The 23,620-nt window shown below is 37.5% G+C and overlaps 2 protein-coding genes across 3 annotated transcripts in view; both read left to right on the plus strand.

Annotated features, from left to right (window-relative positions):
- The first annotated feature begins 5,391 nt into the window (after positions 1-5,391).
- LOC139152399 (alpha-tectorin-like) lies at positions 5,392-16,439 on the plus strand. Its single transcript, XM_070725522.1, has 5 exons — positions 5,392-5,578; positions 5,850-5,892; positions 6,668-6,942; positions 7,497-7,840; positions 15,594-16,439. The coding sequence occupies exons 1-5, from the start codon at positions 5,423-5,425 to the stop codon at positions 15,607-15,609; spliced, it is 834 nt and encodes a 277-aa protein (XP_070581623.1). The 5' UTR covers positions 5,392-5,422; the 3' UTR covers positions 15,610-16,439.
- Positions 16,440-19,915: 3,476 nt separating this feature from the next.
- The window catches only part of LOC139151983 (DCN1-like protein 3), a 29,690-nt gene continuing 25,985 nt past the window's right edge, over positions 19,916-23,620 (plus strand). Inside the window, exon 1 of one of the 2 annotated variants that reach the window (XM_070725053.1) lies at positions 19,916-20,371. The gene's annotated coding sequence lies outside the window, so the exon portion shown is untranslated. The remainder of the gene's footprint in view (positions 20,372-23,620) is intronic. The other variant, XM_070725054.1, reaches the window with a different exon arrangement.

A 23,620-nucleotide genomic window follows, 5' to 3' on the forward strand; every position in this document is an offset into this window, starting at 1 on the left:
ATCAGCATTAGAAGTTTGTATAATTAAGAGACCCGCGGATGAACATGCATTCTACGTTGCCACGAAGTTCTGAACATAAAATGTTCCTGTACAGTTCCCGTTGATTTATAACAACATACGTCTTACGTAAGTCAGGAGAGGTTATTTAAGGTGAGCGATGATAGACTATGAATAATCAGAGGAAATATAGAAATCATCTTGTACAGTACAAATCAGTATGAATTAACAATCGGTAGTTGAGTAGGCTAGTGAAGTACATAAAAGAGAAATGGGCTTTTGGTAAGGCAGGTTATCATGTATATCTCCAACTTGTTTGTGAAAGGGTGTCGAACTTTGACCTGGCTGTACTGAGAGCTGCTATAACACCTGTTTAGGGGACTTGCACATGCATTTTTTGGCTGCTGTTGTCATTCCAATGAAGAAATGGCTCGCCGTGACGCGAAATGTATTCGTGACTCACGTTTACATCATATTCAATAAAAGTTGACCGAAGTTCATGATTTGTAAAATGAGGTTTAGACGGTTTAGTAAAGAAAGGTTCTTTACTAAAAATAAAAATTATTTTCATAAATATTGTTCATATTTTAATAAAGATACACCATAGCAAGGGATGTGAAACTCTGATATCATATATGTAGGAAACATCTAGGATTGAAAAAGGATTTCATTTTTTTGCGTCAGTGGTCAGTATTTCAAGCAACGGAAGGTTTGCATTGGAGACAAAAAAACTACCCCCATGTAAACCGTTCGTGGATCTCCCTTAAAAGTGACCTGCTAACACTTTCCCTCCAAAACCCCTTTCACTGGTCAAATCGATGTCAATTTTGACCGTTATAGCGAAAGTGGGTTGGTTACAGCTTTTCTTCTTCTTCCGCCGGATTTAAAGCCTTAAGAGAGGCACAAACGCTACTGATGCCTTTTGTTCTGTTTAATGTACAACACTGGTGACTTTTATACGGGCTCTGGTAAGACCAAAGGAGAAAATGCTGAAAATCGGTGATAATTTTTAAATATTTGAGGTGTAATTCTTGACATTGGGGGCGCCCTTTTAGCCGCGCCGAGATAAGGCACTGACTGCTAAATCAATACGGGAGGGTACAGAAAGTAAACTGAAAACTGCGTATTAAATGAAGGATTCTTGATGTGAATTTCATTCTAATGTTATAATTAGTCTATTGGCAGGCTGTATTTCTGATACATTCACGGACATAAAACGCCGGCAAGGTTGATAAACAGGGACAAGTCCGGCAAATTTCATAAAACTATTGTGAGTTGTACATGCCAGTTCAAAGTTTAGAGCGTATTTTTTGTCAACCGATTTGTTTTGTGATTTTCCACATTTTGAAGTACCTACAGTCGAAGGGTCTGATCATTTTACATTTGACGAGTTTGGCAGCGCTGCTCGCTGCGACACATGTGAGACAACGTGTAACCTTCCATCCTTTAACAGGTCAATATGTAAGTACAAATTTAAATAGAAAGAAAAGGGTCGAGAAACATACTCGTGATTTCTTTTTAAAACCAGCTGTGTAACACAAGTTGCATGAACTTATTTCATTGGTTGATTTTGATGAATATACAAAGGCCAGAAATGAGTTCATAAAGATTTGTAGAGAAAAATCTGCACAGCACCAAAACATAGAAAATAACAGTTTGAGAGCAACAAACGATTTAAACTCTATTCGGAAAATTTTAAAAGGTTACAAGTCCAAACAAAACCCTGCAAATGTTATAGAAATGGAAAATTGGAGTAAGTATTTTTCTTCTTTGTTAAATGTAAATGAAGGCGTTCAAGAGGATGATGTTTATGGTTTTTAAAATGTCGGGGAAGAGGATGAATTAGGTGATGGTATTCTTAACGACCCTATCACAGATACTGAAATTGTAGAGAGTATTCGGAATTTTAAAAAGGAAAAGCAGCAGGGGAAGATAATCTTATCGGAGAATTCTTTGAATCGACACAAGATCTGTTGTTTCCTTTGTTAAATAAACTTTTCAACAGAATATATGGCACTGGTATGTTTCCATTGGGTTGGACAAAGAGAATTATTTTGCCACTCCACAAAAAGGGGACACGGGAAACCCGGGAAATTACAGAGGCATATGCATATATATAACGTTGTTGATTTAGTAAGATTTTCACAGGAATATTAAATAAAAGACCATAAAGATGGGCAGAGGTAGCAGGAAACATTCCTGAAGAACAAGCTGGTTTCCGACAAAAATCACTAGATAATATTTTGTTTTAAATGCATTGTTAAAAAACATCTTTATCGAAAAAAATTGCCATTCTATTGTCTTTCCGTGGTTTTTCAAAAGGCTTTTGATAACGTGGATCACAAAAAGTTTTTTAAAAAAGCTAACAATGTCTGGAGTGGGAGGGAAAATGTTAAATATGATCCAAAACATTTGGTGGTGGGGCCATCCAGCGAACTTACTTCCAAACTTTCACACAGCTAAGTTGGTGGGGCCTATCTCCAGCCTTTCACACAGCTACGCCGGTTGGGGCCTGTGCCAACTTTTGAAATAGTCGTTTGATATTATTATACGGCTGTAACCGTGCACGAAACTATGAGTCAAAATACCCTGAAAACTAGTCACTTGCAGTGATCGACATATCTCACCTTCTGAGTCACATGACATCACATGACAATTACCAACAATGTGCTTGCGAGCATTTGAAATATGCGTTTCGTTTGATATTATACGGCTGTAACCGTTCAAGAAGCCAAGTGTACATCTCTGACAAACTAGTCCCATGTGGTGATCCATATATTTCTATGGATATTACCTTGCAAGTCGCACGTAACTCCGCGATGACATAATTCGCGACAGATTTGCCAAGCTAGCCAAGCACATGGCGTTGTACGGTCGCTACTGCCACACCAACAACATACAGTAACTACAGCGCCGACAGTAAGGTGCGGAATTGTTTTATCGTTTTTATAAAGTTTGGCAAGAAGTTTAGAAAGCTAAACTACATTTGTCTAATATTTCCAAGGCCGATCTAAACAGCGTACTAAACTTTCTAATTCAGCTTAAGTTTAGATCGGCTCTGAGGAGTCCAATTTTTTTAATTTCCAGCGATATATCCGATAATTAAGATTATAGCCACTATAGATGAAGTTTCGACTTCTGTTATTTTAGTAGAAATTGATATGTGATGAATAAATTAAAAAGACACGTGATTATAACAATGTACGATACTCTTTTGACACTTCAGTTTGCAGCTTCCCTATGACAAAGCGTCAATGTCCTTTGTCCCTATGACAAAGCATTTTTTACTACAAGACAGGTGACAAAGGGCTGTCAGGCTGGGACTGCCTTCAAGTTAACACTGTGGCCGCTCGATCGTCACAGAGGACTATTCACCAAAACTGTTAAGCATTGAATATTTACGTATTTGCAGATAAATAACTGTATTACTTACGAATTTGAAAGTATGGAAGACCGGTTAGGGTTAGGGTTAGGGTTAGGGTAGGATTAGGGTTAAGGTAGGGTTTGGTCGCAGATCACAGTTTAAAGACGCAGGTCGCACGTCGCAGGTCGTGACCGGTCTTCCATATGAAAGTGCTAGCAAAAGTGCTATCATATTATCCTCACTGTCTTATGTACCGATTACTCACACCTTCACTTCAACTATTTTTTTAAACTTACATGGAACTATGGAGTGCATTCATTCTTTGGAAGTGTGTTTTCAGGGAAAAGACGCCCTTGCAAAACATTTCTTTATGCATGTTCGAGGAAATAATTATCTATGTTTGTAGTGTCATCATACGTTTTCACTCGGTCCTGGAAAAAGAAGAAAAAAGGGGAGACCAATAATATTTGTGATGCATCTCCCATGAATTAAGCAATACCCGGACAGAGTAGCCTGTACTCAGTTCTTTCAGGTACCAGTATGTAATTACTATGAATAGGCATGGCCACATTCTAAGTAACCAGTTGTATGGAGATGGGGTCATCATAGTGATATCTCGTTTTCAACTGCCTTCGACATGTTAATTAATTCTACGTCACGAACTAAGGAATCCTCCATTATTTTCGCCGGGGGTTGGAGCAAAGGATTTTCGGAGAGTGAGCTGAAAATGAGAAGTTTCAAAGGAGAGGTTTACTGCAAATAGCTACTGAAAGAGGACACAAAGATATAAAACATATTCTTGAACACGAATTATTTAAGTCATAACAACAATATTTATGATTATGGTTAATAAAAAAAACACATAAAATATACTTTAACATCTCTACTTTAACATCTCTAAAAGAAATAGGGTTTAATGAAGCTGCTGATAATAATACCTTGATGAATCAACGTTCTATAAGTTCAAGAGTTCATGACATCGTAATTTGAATATTTTAATACTTTCGACCACATATATTAACTAGCGCACGTCATATATTTCATCACGCAACATATCTGAAATCAATGCCAATTAAAGAGACAGTATCTGTACATTTTTAATCATATTTCAGTATGTTGAATGTGTAAGTGGGAAAACTACAGACCCATGTCTTGCTGCCTATAAGGCCAGTTGCATTGTTCAGTATATGACTTTTAACATATCTATAACCGCATAATCCATTCATTCCAATATACCAGTAAAACATTTAAATTGATTCAGCTTGTATTTACATAGCAGTGTTGGTTATTCAGCTGTTCCGACTGTGCTGGAATTTTCATCATACTGTTGGTATAGAACATAAATCTTTCACAAAAACACAGTATCAAAAGTTACACACGTTGCCCTTTAACATAGCTGTATAGCAGTAATTCTTGTATAGGTTGAACGTGGAATTATCACCTCTGTGTTTGATAAATTTAGTTAGTTTTTATAGTGACTACCCTTTATTTCTGCAGAATTCAGGGATAACTAAAATACTCAAGTTATGCAGGGGGGTCAGAAAAATCTGCAAAATTTTAACAGTAATTATTTTGTGCATTTCACATCTTTCCAGCATTATAGATATGCCAGTGTTTAAGAGGGTTAGCCGCTCGGGTCACTTTGATGATTAGAATCTAACAAGCCTCGTTTTTTTTAATCGTGGTATTTTTAGAAATATGAATGTTATTAAAAATTAGAAACTGGGCATGTACAATATTGGACCATGTCAACAATCAGTAGATCCAAGCCCTTTTTCGTTTTACCTTCGGTCTTCGTTTAAAAATAAATTAAAATAATTTTAACTAACTGGACGGTGTTGTTGTCTGAAAGCTTTGTTGTAAAACGTGGATGAATAATTAATGTAACGTGCCAGCAGTGAGCGCCATTTGTTGTCCAGTAGGCGATCACAAATACTTTCCGTCAACGCACATGTTGTGCGTTTCCCTAGTTATAATCTGATAAAATCGTCCAGGATTAGACAGCAAAATTAATGCTGCGAAAGCTTCGCGTTGTAAAGCGCCAACTCTAAAGTTTGTTTGATGTTAGAGCGAAAGCCGTACACCATATATCTCTGCGGTATCCATACGTGTCGTCAACGAAACGCTCTAAAGTACATTTCTATCAGCTGTCTTCTTAATATGATTTGCCTTAAACTTTTTGTCTTAGCCATCAGTGTAGGGAGCTGTGTAGTTCATGTAAGTATGTGTACGTTTTCTGACAATTCCACAGTTGTGAAACCACACACCAGCAGAAACATATGACCTTGACACCATTACAAATATGTATTTTTTATGGAAAAGTTTTTTATTTAACTCTCTGACTCTCATTACATTTTCAGAAAAAAATTTTGTTTTTCAAATACGGTACTGTATTTGAAAAATGTAACTACAAAAGGTGTTGACATAATCGAAGTATATTTGGCTGCACAGTATGTTACAATGTTCTCTCTACTCTCAATTTCTCCAGGCATTTCCAAATGTTGCTTCTATGGACAGAGACAGGCGCAATGGTCAGTACGGTAACATTCTATGTTGAAATTCAGGGAGCGTTTTACAGGCAACCGGTGACGTGCAGACTGTGTACAGCTTTAATATATCTTTTCTCTTCAATGATACAGAAAAAAGGAACGTTGACATTGGTACCGATATTCTCTGACATTCTGGATAAGAGTATTGTAGAGACAAGTTGTTCACCAGAAATGAAAGCCAGTACATTATTTTCAGTCCCGGAGTATTGGAAATCGATTTTGATGTTTTTGTTTCGGTAGGAAAGTATGATTTGAAATACAGAAGATTATATTCAGTTTGCTGTGAAATGAAGCAGACCACATTCTTAAAGATCCATTAGCTGTAACTCTAGTCATTTTTTTTGTTCTGTGTATCATCTGCAGTTTCTGGTTTGAATCCCTGAACCAAGGAGAAATTCTTAATATTTAGCTCATAAATATACCCTATATGAGTATAATCTGCATTGTTATTGTTTATATTTTGTACTTAGGTCCGGACTAGAATGCATTTATCAACAATAACAATGGTCGTTTCACATATACAGGCCGTGTTGGCAAGCATGACACCGGGCATTGGTCATGATGATCGGATTATAGTAAAATTCTGTAGTTGATACATTGAAACAGAGTAGTGAAAAATTTGTGAAAAGTTACAGCTAATGTCCCTTTAACGCGATGAATATGGCAGATCATCATTTGGACAAGTGTGCTTCACGTCAACGTCAGTTTACCAGTCTCTCTTGAACTCGTCTAACTCATCAAATGTGAACGTTTACAGGTGATCAGGGACAGGCATCTGCCGTTGTATTCGGCGAACCACATTTCGTCACTTTTGATGGGTTTCGGTACAGTTACCAAGCCAAGCCAGGCTGTATGATAACTCTGGTGAGGGATTGTAGACCAGAGTCGGGACATCAGCCACAGCTACTAGTCGAGGCAGAGTTGGAGAGATCACCGCTTTCAACAGAAAACAACACGCTGACGAGGATTGGGACGGTGTTTTTGTTCACGCACGGTAACTTCATCGCATTGGAACAAAAAGGAAAGATTCAGGTACGACACATCCTTTTCATTCGTTTTTGCTTATTATCTATCTGATCTGACAGCTTACAGGAGGTAGAGTCAATGCTAAAAATTATTTGATTCATTATGTCGTCGTAGACTATACGATTAAACCTTAAATCATCAAAATATACTTCCTTTACAAGTGGCTTATTATACCCGTTGAAAAAAAGTCTTTGATAATTCTGATTACAGGTAAAGGCATATTAGTGATTTTGATATGCCAATCAGCGTTGAATTCAGTATATTATCTCACGGAATATAACCCAGAGTCAACGTAACATAGCTTTCTACCAAGGCGTATGTATCTGTTGAAGAGCTTTGGTGGATTTGCACGTGAATACAAATATTTTGAATATTTCCATAGATTGATGTGCAGGAAGCGTATCTACTATAAAATTGGCACGATTATCATTCGACAAAGATTCAAATTTAATCAGAAGTATTTCAATAGTTACGCACCATAATAATGCGGCATATCGGTAGGTTTATTTTTCTGTCCAATATTTCAGAAAACTTATGTATCTATTGTTCAATGTCCACAGGTAAATGGCAACGCAAAGATGAAAAAAGAGGACTTGCCACAAACATACAACAATGGCGCTGTTCGAATACTGTCTTCATTGTTGGGGACCGGGTTCAGTAATTTTGAAGACTCCGAAATGTTGATATACGTACTCATCGACGACAACATCTTGATAAAGTATAACGGAAAGTTTAGGCTAGAAATCACGTTACTGGGAAATCAATATCTTGGCGATAACAAACTTTGCGGAATGTTTGGAAATGCCAATGGAAATAAACGGGACGACTTCAAGAAAGTGGATGGTACACCTCTGGCGACAAACAAGCAAAATGCTGATGAATTCGGAGACAGCTGGCTCATCAGGTAATGTTTTGTCACTGACTGTTGAAATAAAAAGTATCATAACTATTGAGAGAGAGAGAGAGAGAGAGAGAGAGAGAGAGAGAGAGAGAGAGAGAGAGAGAGGATGCGAAATGGTTTAGAACACTAAAATTGCATGGTGATGTTTCTGACGGTACGTGAAATTGTCAGACTCGTGTCATGTGATGGTTTGTTGCAGATCTCGGATCGACTTAAAAGAAGTCAAATTACCTAATTCAGTCAATAATATGGATCTGATGAATATCAAACTGAAAGAGTAATCATTAAAATGTAAATTTTGTCCAGCAGGTATTCATTTTCTGAAGAGTTAACATAGTATTATATTTAAATCTTCTCCGCCAAATGTAGATAATTTGTTTCAAGTTCTTTGCTTTTAATATAATATTTTAGAGTTTCTTTTCTTAAAAAAAACAAATTCTTGAAAAAACAACTACACCTGCTATTACATTTGTTGTCTTTATTTATTTATTTATTTATTTTATTTATTATTTATTTATTTATCTATTTATTTATTTAATTACTTGGGATTTTTAAACCTCGCACAAGTAAGCTTATGCATTAATTGAGTAGTATCCTTTCCATTATTTTACATAACAGCTATAATTGTAATAATGAATTTGTAAAGCCTTTGCATGATATTTGGGTATATGCAAAAAGTCTTCAAGTTGTTCTTCCAACATATCATGGAAGCAGCATTCTTCATTCTAATGTTTGACGCATTTCTATGGACAGACCATTGTGTACGACTTAAAATATCCAGAATAATACAAGAATGGTGTCTGTGTCCACTATCAGAATACTGAGCCCCGTTCTCGGAAATCAGATGAACATGCATTTGTGTTCCACAATGATAAGGAGACAATCTCACTCCTTTTGGTCATGTTCCCGAAGAAACTATGTTGCATTTGTACACGAGTTGTTATTTACAGGAACAATAGTTGAGTTGAGTTCAGTTGAGTTGATCTGATTTATTTGGCAAATTGTTCAGTACCAATAAAAAAGGCACAAAAAAGACCACTTAAATCAACATTTAAAAAATCAATGAAAAACACTTACCAAGGATTACACACAAAAATTAAAAGCTTATTTCCATTGAGGTCCTCAAATTAAAATAGACAAAAAAGATTCTCCTTTGAGCGATTGATCAATATCTGCTCCTAATTATTTCACTGAAATTTTCTGAGAAACTTCGGTTCCATCACAAACAACTTTCTGTTTGGAGTTCGTTTTTAACTTACGCTTTGAAGCAAATAAGATTGACTCAGTCTTTGCCAAATGCAGAGAAAGTTTGTTGTTAGTAAGCCATTCCTTAACACAAGAAAGTGCACGACTTAATTGTTGCTCAATTTCATAAGGATTATTACCAGAGATTAACAAAGCCGACTAGTATACTGTTAATCATCAGCGAATTAAAATAATCTGCAAGCCAAAGCATGATTTCAGGTCATTAACGCAAATCGAGAATAGTGGAGATCATAAAATTGACCCTTACAGAACACCACCAGATTGTACTCGTACATCCGGAAAAAAACACCAAGCACGTCGATAAGCTGCCTTGATTTGAAAGATAAGATGTTAACCATATAAGAGCAGTTTCAGACAAGCCGATAAACTTAAGCTTACCGAGTAAGATCTAATCATCAACCGTATCAAAAGTTTTTTGTAAATCTAACAAGACCATCCCAACATACCTATAGTTACCGTTATACATTTCTGTACGAATCAGTTACAGTAGAAGACAAGTGTTGGTTGAATAGGATGTACGGAATCCAGATTGGCACCTTAAGAGAATATTTGAATCCTCAACATTATGCCAAAGCTTATTGATCTGATAACCCAGTTTTGGGTATTAATGTCAGATATAGATGTGTTACTCCCGGGATTCGCTCCGGCTGGGACTCAGATGGCGATACCGCACTAACTTGTGTATCCTTGGTACCTCGGCGCGCAGATCGTGTGCTATTGTGATGGTCTATATCATTGATGGAAACAAAAAACGTTTCAGAAAAATGGTAGTTGAATACAACCTGCCTATATTGTTATTTTTAAAAGGTAGCCTGTCACCGAAAACTTACATTTTTAAAGATTTTTCCACTTACTTGAACACGAACAATAACACCACAATGCACACTATAGAGTTATTCACAAGTATGAGCGGGGGCTCTGTAACTAGCGTATTCGGCTTATCCAAAATGTCACTCACTGAGCTCGAGTCCATTGGCCTTATTTTGTGTATAACACTGTTATTATACATCTTCCTCCGTTGATCGCCCATGTTGTGTCATTTTGGGGCTTTGAAGATATGAAAATAGGCTTAGTATACGGATAGTTATTGAGGGCAAGGACCGTGTATGTTTAAGCAATAGGTGTTCATTTTTTGGTCGGTTGAAATATGTTCTTGTACATAAACACATGTGTCAAAACTTGGGCATCCCCCGCGGGGAATAAGATACAATTCCTCGTTAAGTATTGTGGTGCGTAATGCAGACTGGACATACGAACTTATGAGTAATTGAAGGATTCTCAATATTAGAGTTAATCTTATGCCGTTTTTATTGCAGTGGACCTCTTTCAAAGGGAAAAATTTGAATCAGATTTAAAGTTAAATCCCTAATACGGTGAAAGCAATTCTCTCAGTGACGTCATCATGATGACCACAGCTGTCGCATGCCATTTGTCGTTGAGTTTTGCAGTGACTGCGCTTATTGTTTGTTGTATGTAGAATTGTCCTTTCATTTATTACATACCGTTCAGTCGGAGGAACCCAATAGAGTAATTATTTTTTGTAATTGAGTCACATGGCAATAGTATTTTTCGTCAATGTGCATGTCATTTGGATTGTTTAGCTCTCTGTGAGTTGTTTAAACGCACTCATATTTCCATCGCTTGTCATTTTCTTAAAAATAGTCAAATATTGTGGTATGGTAAAGGCAATATATCAGGCTACATGATTCATCAGGAAAACAACACATACCATACATGTAGTATATTAACTGGTGTGGTAAAAGTAGGTTATCATCAAAATGGGATCCCGCTTTAGGTATCGCGTACGTATGCCCATATGTGCAGCACGTTTGTGAAAGCTCTTTTAACTTGTGTCGTTACTTCCTGTTCTGCATTCTTGATGACGCTGTCAAACAGCAGAAAAGGCAACTTAATTTTGCAATATTTTAGGATAATTTCTTATTATTCGAGTGCAAAAAGATATGTGACAGAAAAATTTTCATGATCATTTTGAGGAGATATGTAAAAGGTTTCGCAATCGATAAACTGAAGTAAAAACTCGACGCCAATAAACTGTTCAATCTATCACCGTGTTACTATCCTCCATGATCATATTTTCGACAGTACAAAGGAGCTGGTTACTAATAAAAGTGAAACATTGTAAGCTCCTTAACCTTGAGCTTGATATATTTTCCACTGTTTCAGTTCTGTTGGCAGGAAATATTTTCTTATTAAAGTCCCCTATCACGTACAAATACCCATTCGAACTTGTCCGTGAACCCTGCACCATCATGCATTCAGTTTTCAATATTATTGTCAGTCCAGATTATACTGCATTTGTCAAAATAGTAAACGGCCCATTCCAATACACTTTTGTGGAAGGGAGAAGAAAATATTAGAATGAAATAACACAATCATTTATCATATTGTCATTTTAGTGATTCGAGCGGCTATATTAAATTAACTCAGCAGATGTACCGTGTGTCCAAAATTAGACACAACGTGACTGAGCAATTAATATCAACAAACTTGATATATTGAAAATTATATTCCGGTACATGCTGGCATACTAAATCATTATCAATGAGTGTACGTCATTGCTAAATACGGCACACTCTCATGTAAACCACTTCCCTTAGGCCGCTGAAACCACAACGTCATTCGCTGTACTTTCCGCATGCTTTGGAAACGCAGCTGTTGCCCTGTTTTTGGTCAGTATTAGGAACCCCAAGCAACTATTCAAGCGGGGAAAATTTTGTCAGTGAGAGCAAATTTGTTGAGATCTTAATTTATGATGTGAACGAAAAAGTATGATAAAATTGCCCGTGTAGTTTGTGAGTACTGTTATTATTATGGTGTACTATCGAAACCTTGTAAGAAAGTCATGAAAATGTTTAAGGAGTTATTTTATGAAGTGATATTCATACTGATGTAGATGAAGATGAAAGGATAGGGCTACGTTAAAGACGATCAGGCGGTTCACTAGCGAAATTTTCTACTTTTTGCAAGCCAACAAAAGCAGAAAGGCTCGAGTGTTACATTAAAGAGAGAAATGCACAGAATGATGGATCTATAGTGTGAACTGCGCTGATACACAATGCAATGGAAGTGGTACGACGACAAACTGCAGTTTACGGGGTCTCTGTGTTGAGTCTACGGCAGGTATGACGTCGCCCTACCACACTGGTGCGCGCAGCATTCAGTGTTGAGCAAGGTAATGTAAGTACATATACCACATTGGCAACGCCAAGCGCCAGTGCCATACCACTTCTCGAATGTTTTCGCACGAGCGGCTCACGAGGGTTTGGTTGTAAATCACAGCATATTGTGACTATCAGTCCTTACATATGAAAAGACGAGAACACACTGAACTATAATGTTAGAAATATTTCAGTGGACCGACGGAAATAATTTGTGATCTTAACATGTGAGGGTAAACGTTATAGGGTTAGTCCGAAAATGTGACTCCCAAAATGGGATATTAGTTGTCTTTTAGGAAGTCTTGCCGCAGGAATATATATATAGTTTGCATGATCCTAGGTGAATACGATCTATTTACAATAAGACATCACCACTGCTATTTTACTCACAAGAATAAGTCTGCATAAATATCGTAGGGGGACTGAATTTCTAACAGCTGTGCCTGTTGCCTACTGAAGACAGAAAACAAGTTTCTTGGTCTTTCATTATTTTGCTGTAGTAGCTTGCTCAACAATACAATGGCATGCCTTCGACGTTGACGTTGACCGGCACTCAGGGTGACAAAAACGGATGATATACTCCCTGCTGTCAATAGTTAATTGATTCATTCACCTGTCAAATCCCTAAACTCAAGGTGGTCAGTGCACATCAAGTACTTGCAAACTGCTCACCAATGTTTCAAAAATGTTCGATCTATGACACCTTTGTTCGAATAAATGACCTCAAAGAGAAACTTTCAACAAGATAAAAACTAAAAGTCGGGCGAAGTATCAATATGCTGGTACATAAGATTGTTTTGTATGTAAATGTATGTGTGCAAATGTCGGGGTTTTTTTGCATCGAAAATGAAACTTGTTAAGTGACTTATTTCGAGACGAAAAACGCGGTCTTACTTGTAAGACAGCGTTTATCGTCTCGAAATAAGTCACTGCAGACTTACGCGTACTGACCTTTACCTGTCATATCAATGTCCAAAGTGGTGCCGGTGGTCGTGGTGACTGTGATGGAAGTACCAATGTTGTCCTTATATTTAAAAGTAGCCAGGTGATTTAAGAAAGTAGACGGGTGTTGCGAGTGAGCATAGCGAACGAGGGGGGGGGGAGGAGAGCGTGAGAGGGGGTGTCCCTGGAGTGGAAATGGTGTTTTCTGGTGGCATCTGAGGTGACATTTGACATTAGAGGAGGGATCAGACTGTTTAGTGCTTGATAGAACTTCGTCATCTAATGTTTGAGAGAAATGTACAAATAACTAAATAGAAACACCGGACTCACTGAAAAAATGCTAAAATCATAATCAGAAAGAATATATGCAAGTACAATCTACGTTAAATTAATACTAGTAAGTAAGCCCCATCTGGCCTACAAATATATATGTTTATATTTTTTCATGATGATATTTTTAAAAAAATGATATTCAATTCAATCAGAAAAGAGTTTATTAACTTAAAGACCATGTCAATAGATGGATGTTGGATAGAAAACTTAATTCTTTACGTTTTGCCCCACTCCTTGAAACTTATTTGATGAATATTTATCAGATGTTCCCATTATTTCTTTACTGTGATAATTCCAATCATACTTAAAACACAATCAGGATGGAAAATTGAAAATAATGACAGTATTCTTATGAAAAACACATTTACTTTTGTTAAAAAACTTATCGCTAAGATAATTCACTGTAATGTACACGCATGCACCAATGTAAAAATGTCTATTTCAGACAACTTGAAGAAAAAGAAGTTTTCCAGTTGCAATCATGGCATTGTAGGGAGCAAAAATATGTAATTACATCATCATTTTCAAAGAATTCTCAACCAAATCAAACTAGAATATCGCTTTTGTCGGATGAAAAACGTTTTAAAGAATTGAGATTTTTATCCGACATTGATCTTTTGACGTGGTCCTTTAGTAACATACTCTATCAATGAACCTTATTATCTAAAGATGACACCCAATAAAATGAAATATCCTTACATACCCGCAATTTTAACAGTGCGTATACACGCAGACACGTATGCGTATCTGTAGGTAGGCGAGGCTGTCAGAGAGAATTAACAGCGTAAAACGATCGGCAACACACATGGCTGTGACCGTGGATTCTAGTAAGTAAAAATAATCAATGAAAATAAAATACCCACTCAAATGAAGAGTTGGTTCTAAAAAATATTTCCGTTCTAACTAATTTTTTAAAATCTAGAAAATGCGTCGGCATTGCTCTGAGAATAACTTGATTTGTTGAGAAGATTATCATACTCGTAGTGACGTTGGCAGCCAGCATGGCGGTTGAAAACTAGCTTGCCAGTCTCGTGAACTTCGAATCGTCGATCAAAATCACATCTTTTCGATGCTTTTCTCTCACATGTTCAGTGCAAGTTTTTCATACATAAACTAAAGTATTGTTGGAATCATATATACCTTTTGAACGGGCTTTCTTCAGGAAAAAAAATATTCCATCGGCAAGGTGCCAGTGGCCATAGACCCTCGAGGGTCTATGCAGTGGCCAACGCCACATTTCTTTTTCTCGCCACCGTTAAAGATGACCTGAGATGACCTTTACGCTAATCAAACGTAACAAAGGCAACACTATAGGCGCGTCCATCAGCCAATCACACTATTTAACAAGTAAAAGATCGGGCTCAAAAAGCCACAAATGGGTATTTAGAAACTGTTTTATGTTTGCTCAGTTCCAAGTAGGAAAAGGGGTCGCGAAACTGCTAATCGTACGTGTGCCATCTAACAGCTGGCAGCAGTGCGATCCTGAAATTAATACGGTAGGTCTATAAAAATAATCTAATTACGTTAAAAATAGCAAGGAAAAAATACAAAATGAGCGGGCTATTTACCCGGCACCCGGCTTCTATGGACAACACTGTAGTACTGATGATGATGATGATGATGATGATGATGATGATGATGACGATGATGATGATGACGATGCATACCAAATGTCACAGATGTTGTAGTTTTGTAACTGTTCAAGAAATTAAGAAACAAAACATGCACAACGACGTCTTTACATCTAGGCAAACTTATTCATCCATCGCCATGTTAAATTTGTGTGATAGATGACATACAATTAATGTCATTGTACTGCAAGCATTTAGTGTGCAATGTACATGTCCATAGAGCTAACTTCTCTTAGTCCTACCACACCCACCTTTCCATAGAGCTATCTTCTCTTAGTCCTACCACATTTTCTCTCTCTCTACCCTCTGAGCATCAGAAAGACACGTGTCGACATAGACAGATGGCATTAATTTCATTCTCTTGCTCGATCACCACTACTATATTTTACTTTCATATTTCCACAGTTGTCCGACGATATGAATTCTGCAGTCTGAGGATGGATGAAGAATCGACCACATTATACGGGAACGGAAATGCGTTAGGCACAAAAGGCTAATACGTCACATTCGTGGTTATTTTGGGCTACTGAAATATGACTCAGGCTGTCTGTTACGTTCAAAGACCCCGACAATAAAATGGTACATTTTGCCCTGAAATGTATCTTACCAGGGCAGACTTTGTCAAGATAATAGACTAGAAGTCGCTGAACGGTATACATGTGTTGTTGATAATGATAAGATATTTTTGGATGCTCTTGTGTTACTTCAAGGGGACAAAGTCACTCCTCTTGATCGTTTGCGACATATACAAGAAAATAAGTATCTTAGAAGAACCAACGACCATAAGATTGGATTAATGTTGATATACAATATGTACAATGCATCTTTTAGTTGATCTGCACAAAATTCTGGCAGATACCGGGTATTGCGTAACCGCTGCCATTACCTATTCATTGATCAGTTGCGTGGATTGATGAGCGAGATCATTGAGAGATCAGTCTACAGAAATCATTTCCTCCAAGCCCAGATTAACGAGAGGATTTTGTAAAGTTTTGTTTTCCTGGAAACATGTCAACGGTTTGTACGCCATCAATCTCTTCTGCCAGGTGAAGATACACACCTTTGTTGTTGATTTCCTCAACCACATCTTCAAATAAAATCTTTGCCCTTTCCAGTGGTTCTGTGGACATCTATACCTGCCATTGTCAGTATGATAATTATACTTTTCTTGGGCGTCCTTGATATGCAAACACTGTGACAAATTGTACTTAATCACTGATACGAAATAAAGTAACTTTTTAAATTGATGTTAATGATTGGTACCAAATCCATTAGTTATTATTATCTTCTACTTTGGTATAAAACTGCTGTTTTCTTCAACTTAGGGAGCCGTCATTATTTACGGCCTGGAGGTGTCGGAGGAATTGCTTTAGAAACTCCGAAATTTCGAGTAACCCCCCCCCCCGCCAACCATGACGTGTTTGAATAACCCACCTCTCTGCTACAGAAATTTTGAGTGACCCCCCCCCCCCAAAAAAAAAAAATGGGAAAGTTTAATATCTATACAGTAAAATGGATTGCTGCTGCGACAGGCCCTGTACAGACCTTGATTAAACCCTGTGGTACAGGTCTGTGTCGGAAAGAGGTTCCATTGGTGTGACAGGGGCTGATGTACAGTTCTGTATCCAGTGCTCTGATGAGATGGAGTGTTCTCCGCAGGATTTTTTTACAAGAGGGCGAAGATGTGGTGCGAAAGTGACCGATCAAGTGGTCGCGGGGGGAGCTTTTGAAAAATAGAAATTAAAATGGTGTTATTTGGTGGCACTTGGGGAGTATTTTTTTTAGATTTTTTTCGTAAAAAAACTCGAAGGAACAGAAATCTGAGACAGTATTCCAACACTTATATTCCAGTTCACTGATTTCAATGAAGATTACATTTTTTGAAAACGAGAAAATAGCGACAGACATACATTTATTCACATTTATTATTTGTTGTTATTTTCCTGCAATAAAAGATGGGTTTGTTCATTGACCAGGCACTCCACTGGTTTTAAACTTTATAGAATCAGAATTATCTGCTTTACACATTCGGTAACCTATACAATGTAGAATATAGAAAGCAGACGTTTCTCATGTATGACAGGCCAGTATATCAATCTTTAATCAGGAAATACTGAAAAACGTACTCAGTACTAGCCTCTAACATAAGGCTTGTCACGTCGAATAGCTGATCATTCTCGTCTGAATATCACAATAACGTGAAACACACTAATATATATATATATATATATATATATATATATATATATATATATATATATATATATATATATATATATATATATATATATTATGTGTGTGTGTTTCTGTGTGTGTGTGTGTGTATACATATACCGGGTATGAACATACATATCTCAAGTATACATATTGCTGTTCTTTACTATTATTGTTGTATTAATTCATAATTTCACTAAATGCTTCAGTACATATCAACAAAATTGAGTAGTCCCCCTTCTTGTTCTACACTTTTGAGCACACCCCCCCCCCTTGTAGCTCTCGATTTTTTGAGTGACCATCCCCCTCAGATTCCTCCGACCCCCCAGGCCATAAATAATGACGGCTCCCTTAGTGGCTTATAAATCTTATCAGTCAGGCGCATGCGCGACGTCATCACCTTTCTCCGATGAGAGTTGTCCATAAGTGATCGTGGACTATCGTTTGATATGATAATTCATGAGATCTAGGAAATGAATTTGCTTCGATAGTCCCGGCAGTCCCATTGCATCGTTGATCTTGTTATTAGCAAATATGGTGAGTGGTGTTTGGTCTAATTTTCTCCCATATTTCTCAAAAGAAGGGTGGCGTCTTTGTTGAAAAATTCCAAATAAGGAGTTCTTTGAAACTGCATGAGTACCCATCCATTCTGTGAGTGCCACTGACGGGATGTGTTTTTCCATCTTTCGGGGCCGTCTTTCCATCCATCAATTTGTCACCCCTGGAGAAAACCAATCGAATTCAAATCGTCAAATATTTCACATGCTGAAAATTTGTTTTCCATTGATAGGTAGGGCTATCTGCAACTTGTAGCCCACGGGCCTTTATTTGCCGTGTTGGCAGTTCAGCCCCGGCTCTTTTAGGTAGGCATGCGTACCCTCAGAATCCTACACTGTAAGAATATGTTATGGAAGTGTATTTTAAAAAAGTCAGCAAGGCCAGAAGAAAATAGCATTTGTGATTTTACTACCCTTCCGCTCCTCCAAGGCATGCATTACTGGTTCAAGCTGTCGGTAATGTTTCATTGACGGCGTTCCCGTCTGAAGTCGCAATCTTTAACCCTTGTAAAATTTCAGAAATAACAAGCGTATCAGATGGAAACTGAGGACATACCATAGAGAAGGGGCCATGGTGCTTCTTGAATAGCAGCAGCAGGTTACACGCAGTGATCACTTGCGCGAAAAACGGAAACAAAGTAAATATTCCTGTCGGGCCAGTAGAATTAAACTTGTGCTGGCGATATTTAAAATCAAACCTCCTGTGTAATATATAAATATCGCAAGTGGAGGTTTAATAACCAGACAAGATTTTAACAATGTTATTTTGGAGCGTGCAAAAAAACCAATGAGCTTAACTTTCACGGCGTTGCATGAACGTCTAGAGATCTACTAGACTGCTAACTTTGAATGTGTTTGCCCGTCAGTATCGTTGTTCCTTTACCCATTCACTCCACTTAAAATCACCTTGATGCGCCTTTTTTAACTTTTCAATACAACTTTTATATATTAGATGCCCGGTGTAATTGTCAACTGCATTCAAAACTAGAATCCACACGTCAATAATGACATAATATCGTACACTCTGCAGTGTATTTGTAGAGGCCTAAAGTCTGTATTCCAACATGATTTAGGGATTTAGGGAGAAGAAAAGAAAAAGTGATTGATTTGTGGAGCAAAGGTTATATAAATAGTGTCAAAATTTATGGCTAATGTTCTATTAACACTGATGACGGTAACTCCAGTCCGTCCAGTTACCATTTCCCAGCCAGCAGCTACAGGTTGGAACACAAAGAAAAACAAAAGACGAAGATTGAGGGCGCTACATAGAAATCGTCTTTATAAAACAGGCTTCCTGTCATAAGTGTAAATTCGCCTTAAATTTACATTCCTAGGTTTATGAGGATATTTATGTTCTGCCTCAGCTTATCTTAGCAACTGGCCATTAAGCGATATTGGACTTCAATCTTAGCTATCAGAATGTAAGCTAAGAGTGCTCTACTGCATAGATATCAAGTGAGAACTCAGAAACCTGCATAACTTATTTTGAATGATATTTTGCTCTAAAATATAAAGTCTCTCATGATGACGAGTTTATGATTTCATCACAGTTTAACATATTTCTTAGGAGCGTTAGTTTTGTTGATGGTGGTAACTTTTTGGTAATACTGCCAGCGAATATCCTTTTGTTTGTGATTTCCATTCCTGTCGAGAGATTACTGAACTTCCTGTCGATTCGCACCTCAATCTATTCGATCAAAAGAACAAAGAAAGTAAAAAAACCAAAAACCCACAGTCGTGGAAATAAAGCACCATCTCAAATATTTTGGAAATCAACTTTCATGTAAGTGGAGCCAATAGGAAATGTAAAATTTCACTCTTGGTGTGTTCTGCCGTCGGCCAAACCATGGATGTAAAAAATAGATATTTTTTACATCCATGGCCAAACAGGCGATCAAGATCACAGATTTGTGTTTTACAGATTGCGCCCTCTACGACATTGAGTATGATCACATGATTTGACCTGACGTCAGACATAGTTCACAAGCTGTGGTGAACAGGAAATAAGTTCTTCTTTGTGTGCCATGATAAGCGACGAGGTTGGTGTTTCTTTTGTTTCCAAGAAAGATTTGTCCAATTTATTGATCACAGACTGAAGGTTGGACAAAATAGGACATTTAAAAACAGAGGAGTGCCGAAGTTTCAGCGATATATCAAGGAGCGGCATCCATGCAGCGAACAACGCGTCAAGTCGTCTGATCGGTAGCTGTGGTTCAACGGACTCGTTGCCAGTATTCACCACGGTTACCCAACACCAACCGTGTATTCACCAACGAAGTCTGAACACAACGTACCCCAACCGTCGATACCCCAATTTCTTGGAACATTACGACTTATCAGCTGTAATATTGCGGTAATTAGAGGCTATCTACATTCGAAGGGAATGCCTACATTTTGAAAGCGTCAAAAAGGGTAAGTAGGAGATCTCGCGAATATTCGAAAAAAATAACGTTATAAACCTATTTCTATATTACCATTTCTAAAGTGGACAGATCCTTTGATGGATACATCATTGAAATCATGAATTTCAAACGTCACAATTTTAATCGGTGGTCAGGAGATTTGATCTATGGGGACACGGATTGACGTGTCGATTATAGATATTGGCCATGTTGTTGAGTCGTTATCTTCAGCGCTGCACACCGGAACATAGGTGTGTGTAGTAGTTGCACCCAGGAAGGTTATTAGTATACTACACACCAGTACAGTATTAAAGTCGACATGTATGTATATTTGCAGTCTATGTCCACCTCACTAAGGTTATTTATGCGGTCAAGTTCGCGACCCCGATTCGTCACTGTGAGAGGCAATGGCGAAGGTCATTGCTGTTGAATGAAAACAATGGACACCGCGAATATTGTGTGAACGCACTGGAAACATGACAGTGTCTGAGGTCAGGGTCATAAATAAGTCATAATGTCACATCATGGAGCTACATAGCTCCATGGTCACATCGATTAAAAATAGAAAGAAGGAAAGAGAAAGGTGCACTGAAAAATGAATGTGACAAAAAGAAAAACAGCCAGGGAGAGAGAATGTTCACTCTGTAAACGACGCCGATAGCAATGGATATTATATCAGAAGGCCAGACAATTACATTGTGAACAGTATCTACTGTCCTTTGTTTAAGAAATTCCAATAACTTGTTACATGACCGATGGTTTAACAATCTCTACTATGTGATTATGGTACCAGTTGAATAGCCATCTCAGTGACATCCACATTCATAAACTTACCCTCTTTCCCTGATCCATACATTCTAAAAAAGGAGAAAAGATGGACGACAGCCAAGGGTCAGCTCTGTAACACTTTGAAATTAGATACTGTTGCAGTGTTGTGCACAAATATGTGAACCGTGTGTGTGCTTTGTTACTGGCTGTGCTATGGGAAAACTGCTAATGGTTTTCTTGTATGGTCATTTTGCTGTGCTGTAGTTAAGTTTGTGCTCAGTTGACACAGCCTTGCAATATATCACCCTCTCTCACGTCACTGCATCTTTTACTGCACCAAGTTCAAAATACCCAACATTTAGTTTTGCTGTAGGGCTGTTGCAAGCTAAACGTGCCTAAATGGGTGTCAAAATCATGAAAAATGAACAACAGTTAACAAACTGGCTACTTATAAAATCAGTTAGGTTAGTCTTTCAGGTACATGTTTTGGGTATTGAAAAGATAGTTTAAATAGTTTGTGAATAGGGATACATGTATTAACATTTGATGGTAGAAGAACTCTTCGGACGGGACAAATTTCCACTGAGAAACAAAAATGAACCTAAATTAATTATTTTTTATTGTGATTTTGATTAGAATATCTCTGTCTTGGCTGGAACCCATTTTTCAGACAATGTAGATAGCTTCTCATTATGATAAGAATATAATGTAACAATTTTAGGAAGATATATCTACAGGAAATATAAGTGTCAAGCTGTTGCATTTGTTCCAATAACACAAAAATGCACATTTGCTAAATCAATCACTGTCAAAAAACTTAAATGCAAGCAGTATTAACAAAAATTAGTGAAAAACCTGTTTAGTATTCATAACAAATTTATACTGCAATCAGGAAATGAATGGTACAAATACTCTTCGGACGGGACACTCAACTCTTCGGACGGGACAATGAGATGTCTGATGAATGTCAAAGGCACAAAGTTGCCAACTTTTGACATTATTGTGTTTATTTTATTTTTAACATTATCTATGTTGTTCTATTCACTGAAATTGGCTCAAAGACCAGTTGTTACAACTCAACTCACACCCTTTAATGGACATTGTGCATGATTAATTCATTGAATATTTTGCTTTATTGTAAAAAGTGTATGATGTCATTGTTCATGTCATAATCATGTATTGGGTGTGAGTTGAATTGTTACAACTGGTAATTGAGCCTATAAGAGATAACAGGAGAATATAGTTGTTTACTTTGTTCACATTTGCAATCCAACTGAAATTTTGGCCGACATAAATAATTGTCCTTTTGGGAATAGATTGGGGTCGCATCCACACTTATCCACACTTCCCGGTAGCAGAATTAGGGCCAACGTAATTTTTACCGTCCTTTGAGACCTCTAGCCTGTCAAAGTTCAAAATGGCGGATTTGAATAATGGCGCGCTGTTTCTACTGTTCATGATTTTCCTGCATTTTTTATGCACAAGAAGGGCATATATGACCACCACTCGCCCTTTTAATCATCAGAGAGATCTTCACTATCTATTGGATGAGCGTAGGGTATATGTACAACGGCGGTGGAGAAATAATCAGTGCTCGGCATTTTTGACATCATTGTTAAAGCCCCAATAGTTGCAAATGTTTGGCAAACCGATCTCAAAATATCCTTAGTTTTCGAAGAGTTTTCTTTGAATAAGACCCATTAGAGACTAAAAAGTGTTTAACGCTGCCATGACTGTCAAAAGCGGCATGTAAATTCAGAGGTTTTAACGTCATTTTAGATTTCCTGCCATTTTCAAAAACTAATCATATGACAGAAGAAATTAAATAAAGATTAAAACAACAAAATGTCGGCCATCGTGTGTTGTGCATACAAGTAAATGGCATCATGCTTGTTTCTGGTATGATCACGATGTGTATGTGCAGGAAGTACTCTTTTTTGTATCTTCCTGTGGTGGCGCCATTTTATGGGTGCGGCACCTGTTTATTATTAAGCCTGTTAAAACGTGTAGGCATGGTCCAAATCAGCGAGCAGTGATACTTCAATACACGTCCTTCAATTAACATATTTACACGAACCAACTTTGGTTAGAAAATAAAATCATGAAAATAATGCATAAAATTAGCAGCTATTTGGGGCTTTAACCAATGTGTCTCTTACGTGCACTGTGAATCGAATGACATATGGTCTCACTTGTGGAGCAAAGGTTGGTGGGAAAATATAGTTCTGCGTACATGGGATGATAAAGTTGGATTGAAAACTTTTGATAAATGTAATCTTTAGTTTTAGACGTCGTTTGTTTTGTGCGAATAGGATGACTAGTTCAACTTCGATCCATTGCGGAGAACTGGTCAACTGGGACCAAGGCCGACACAAAGTGTCTGTACACGCGAATTTGCGTCGGCCCAAATTTTGTGTCAGCCCGGAACCCCCTTCTTGACGGGACCAAACTATATCGGCCCTAGGCTGACGCAGCATGTCCACATTGGTTA

The sequence above is a fragment of the Ptychodera flava genome, chromosome 15, assembly GCF_041260155.1.
Source record: "Ptychodera flava strain L36383 chromosome 15, AS_Pfla_20210202, whole genome shotgun sequence".
In the NCBI taxonomy this organism is placed as follows: Eukaryota; Metazoa; Hemichordata; class Enteropneusta; family Ptychoderidae; genus Ptychodera; species Ptychodera flava.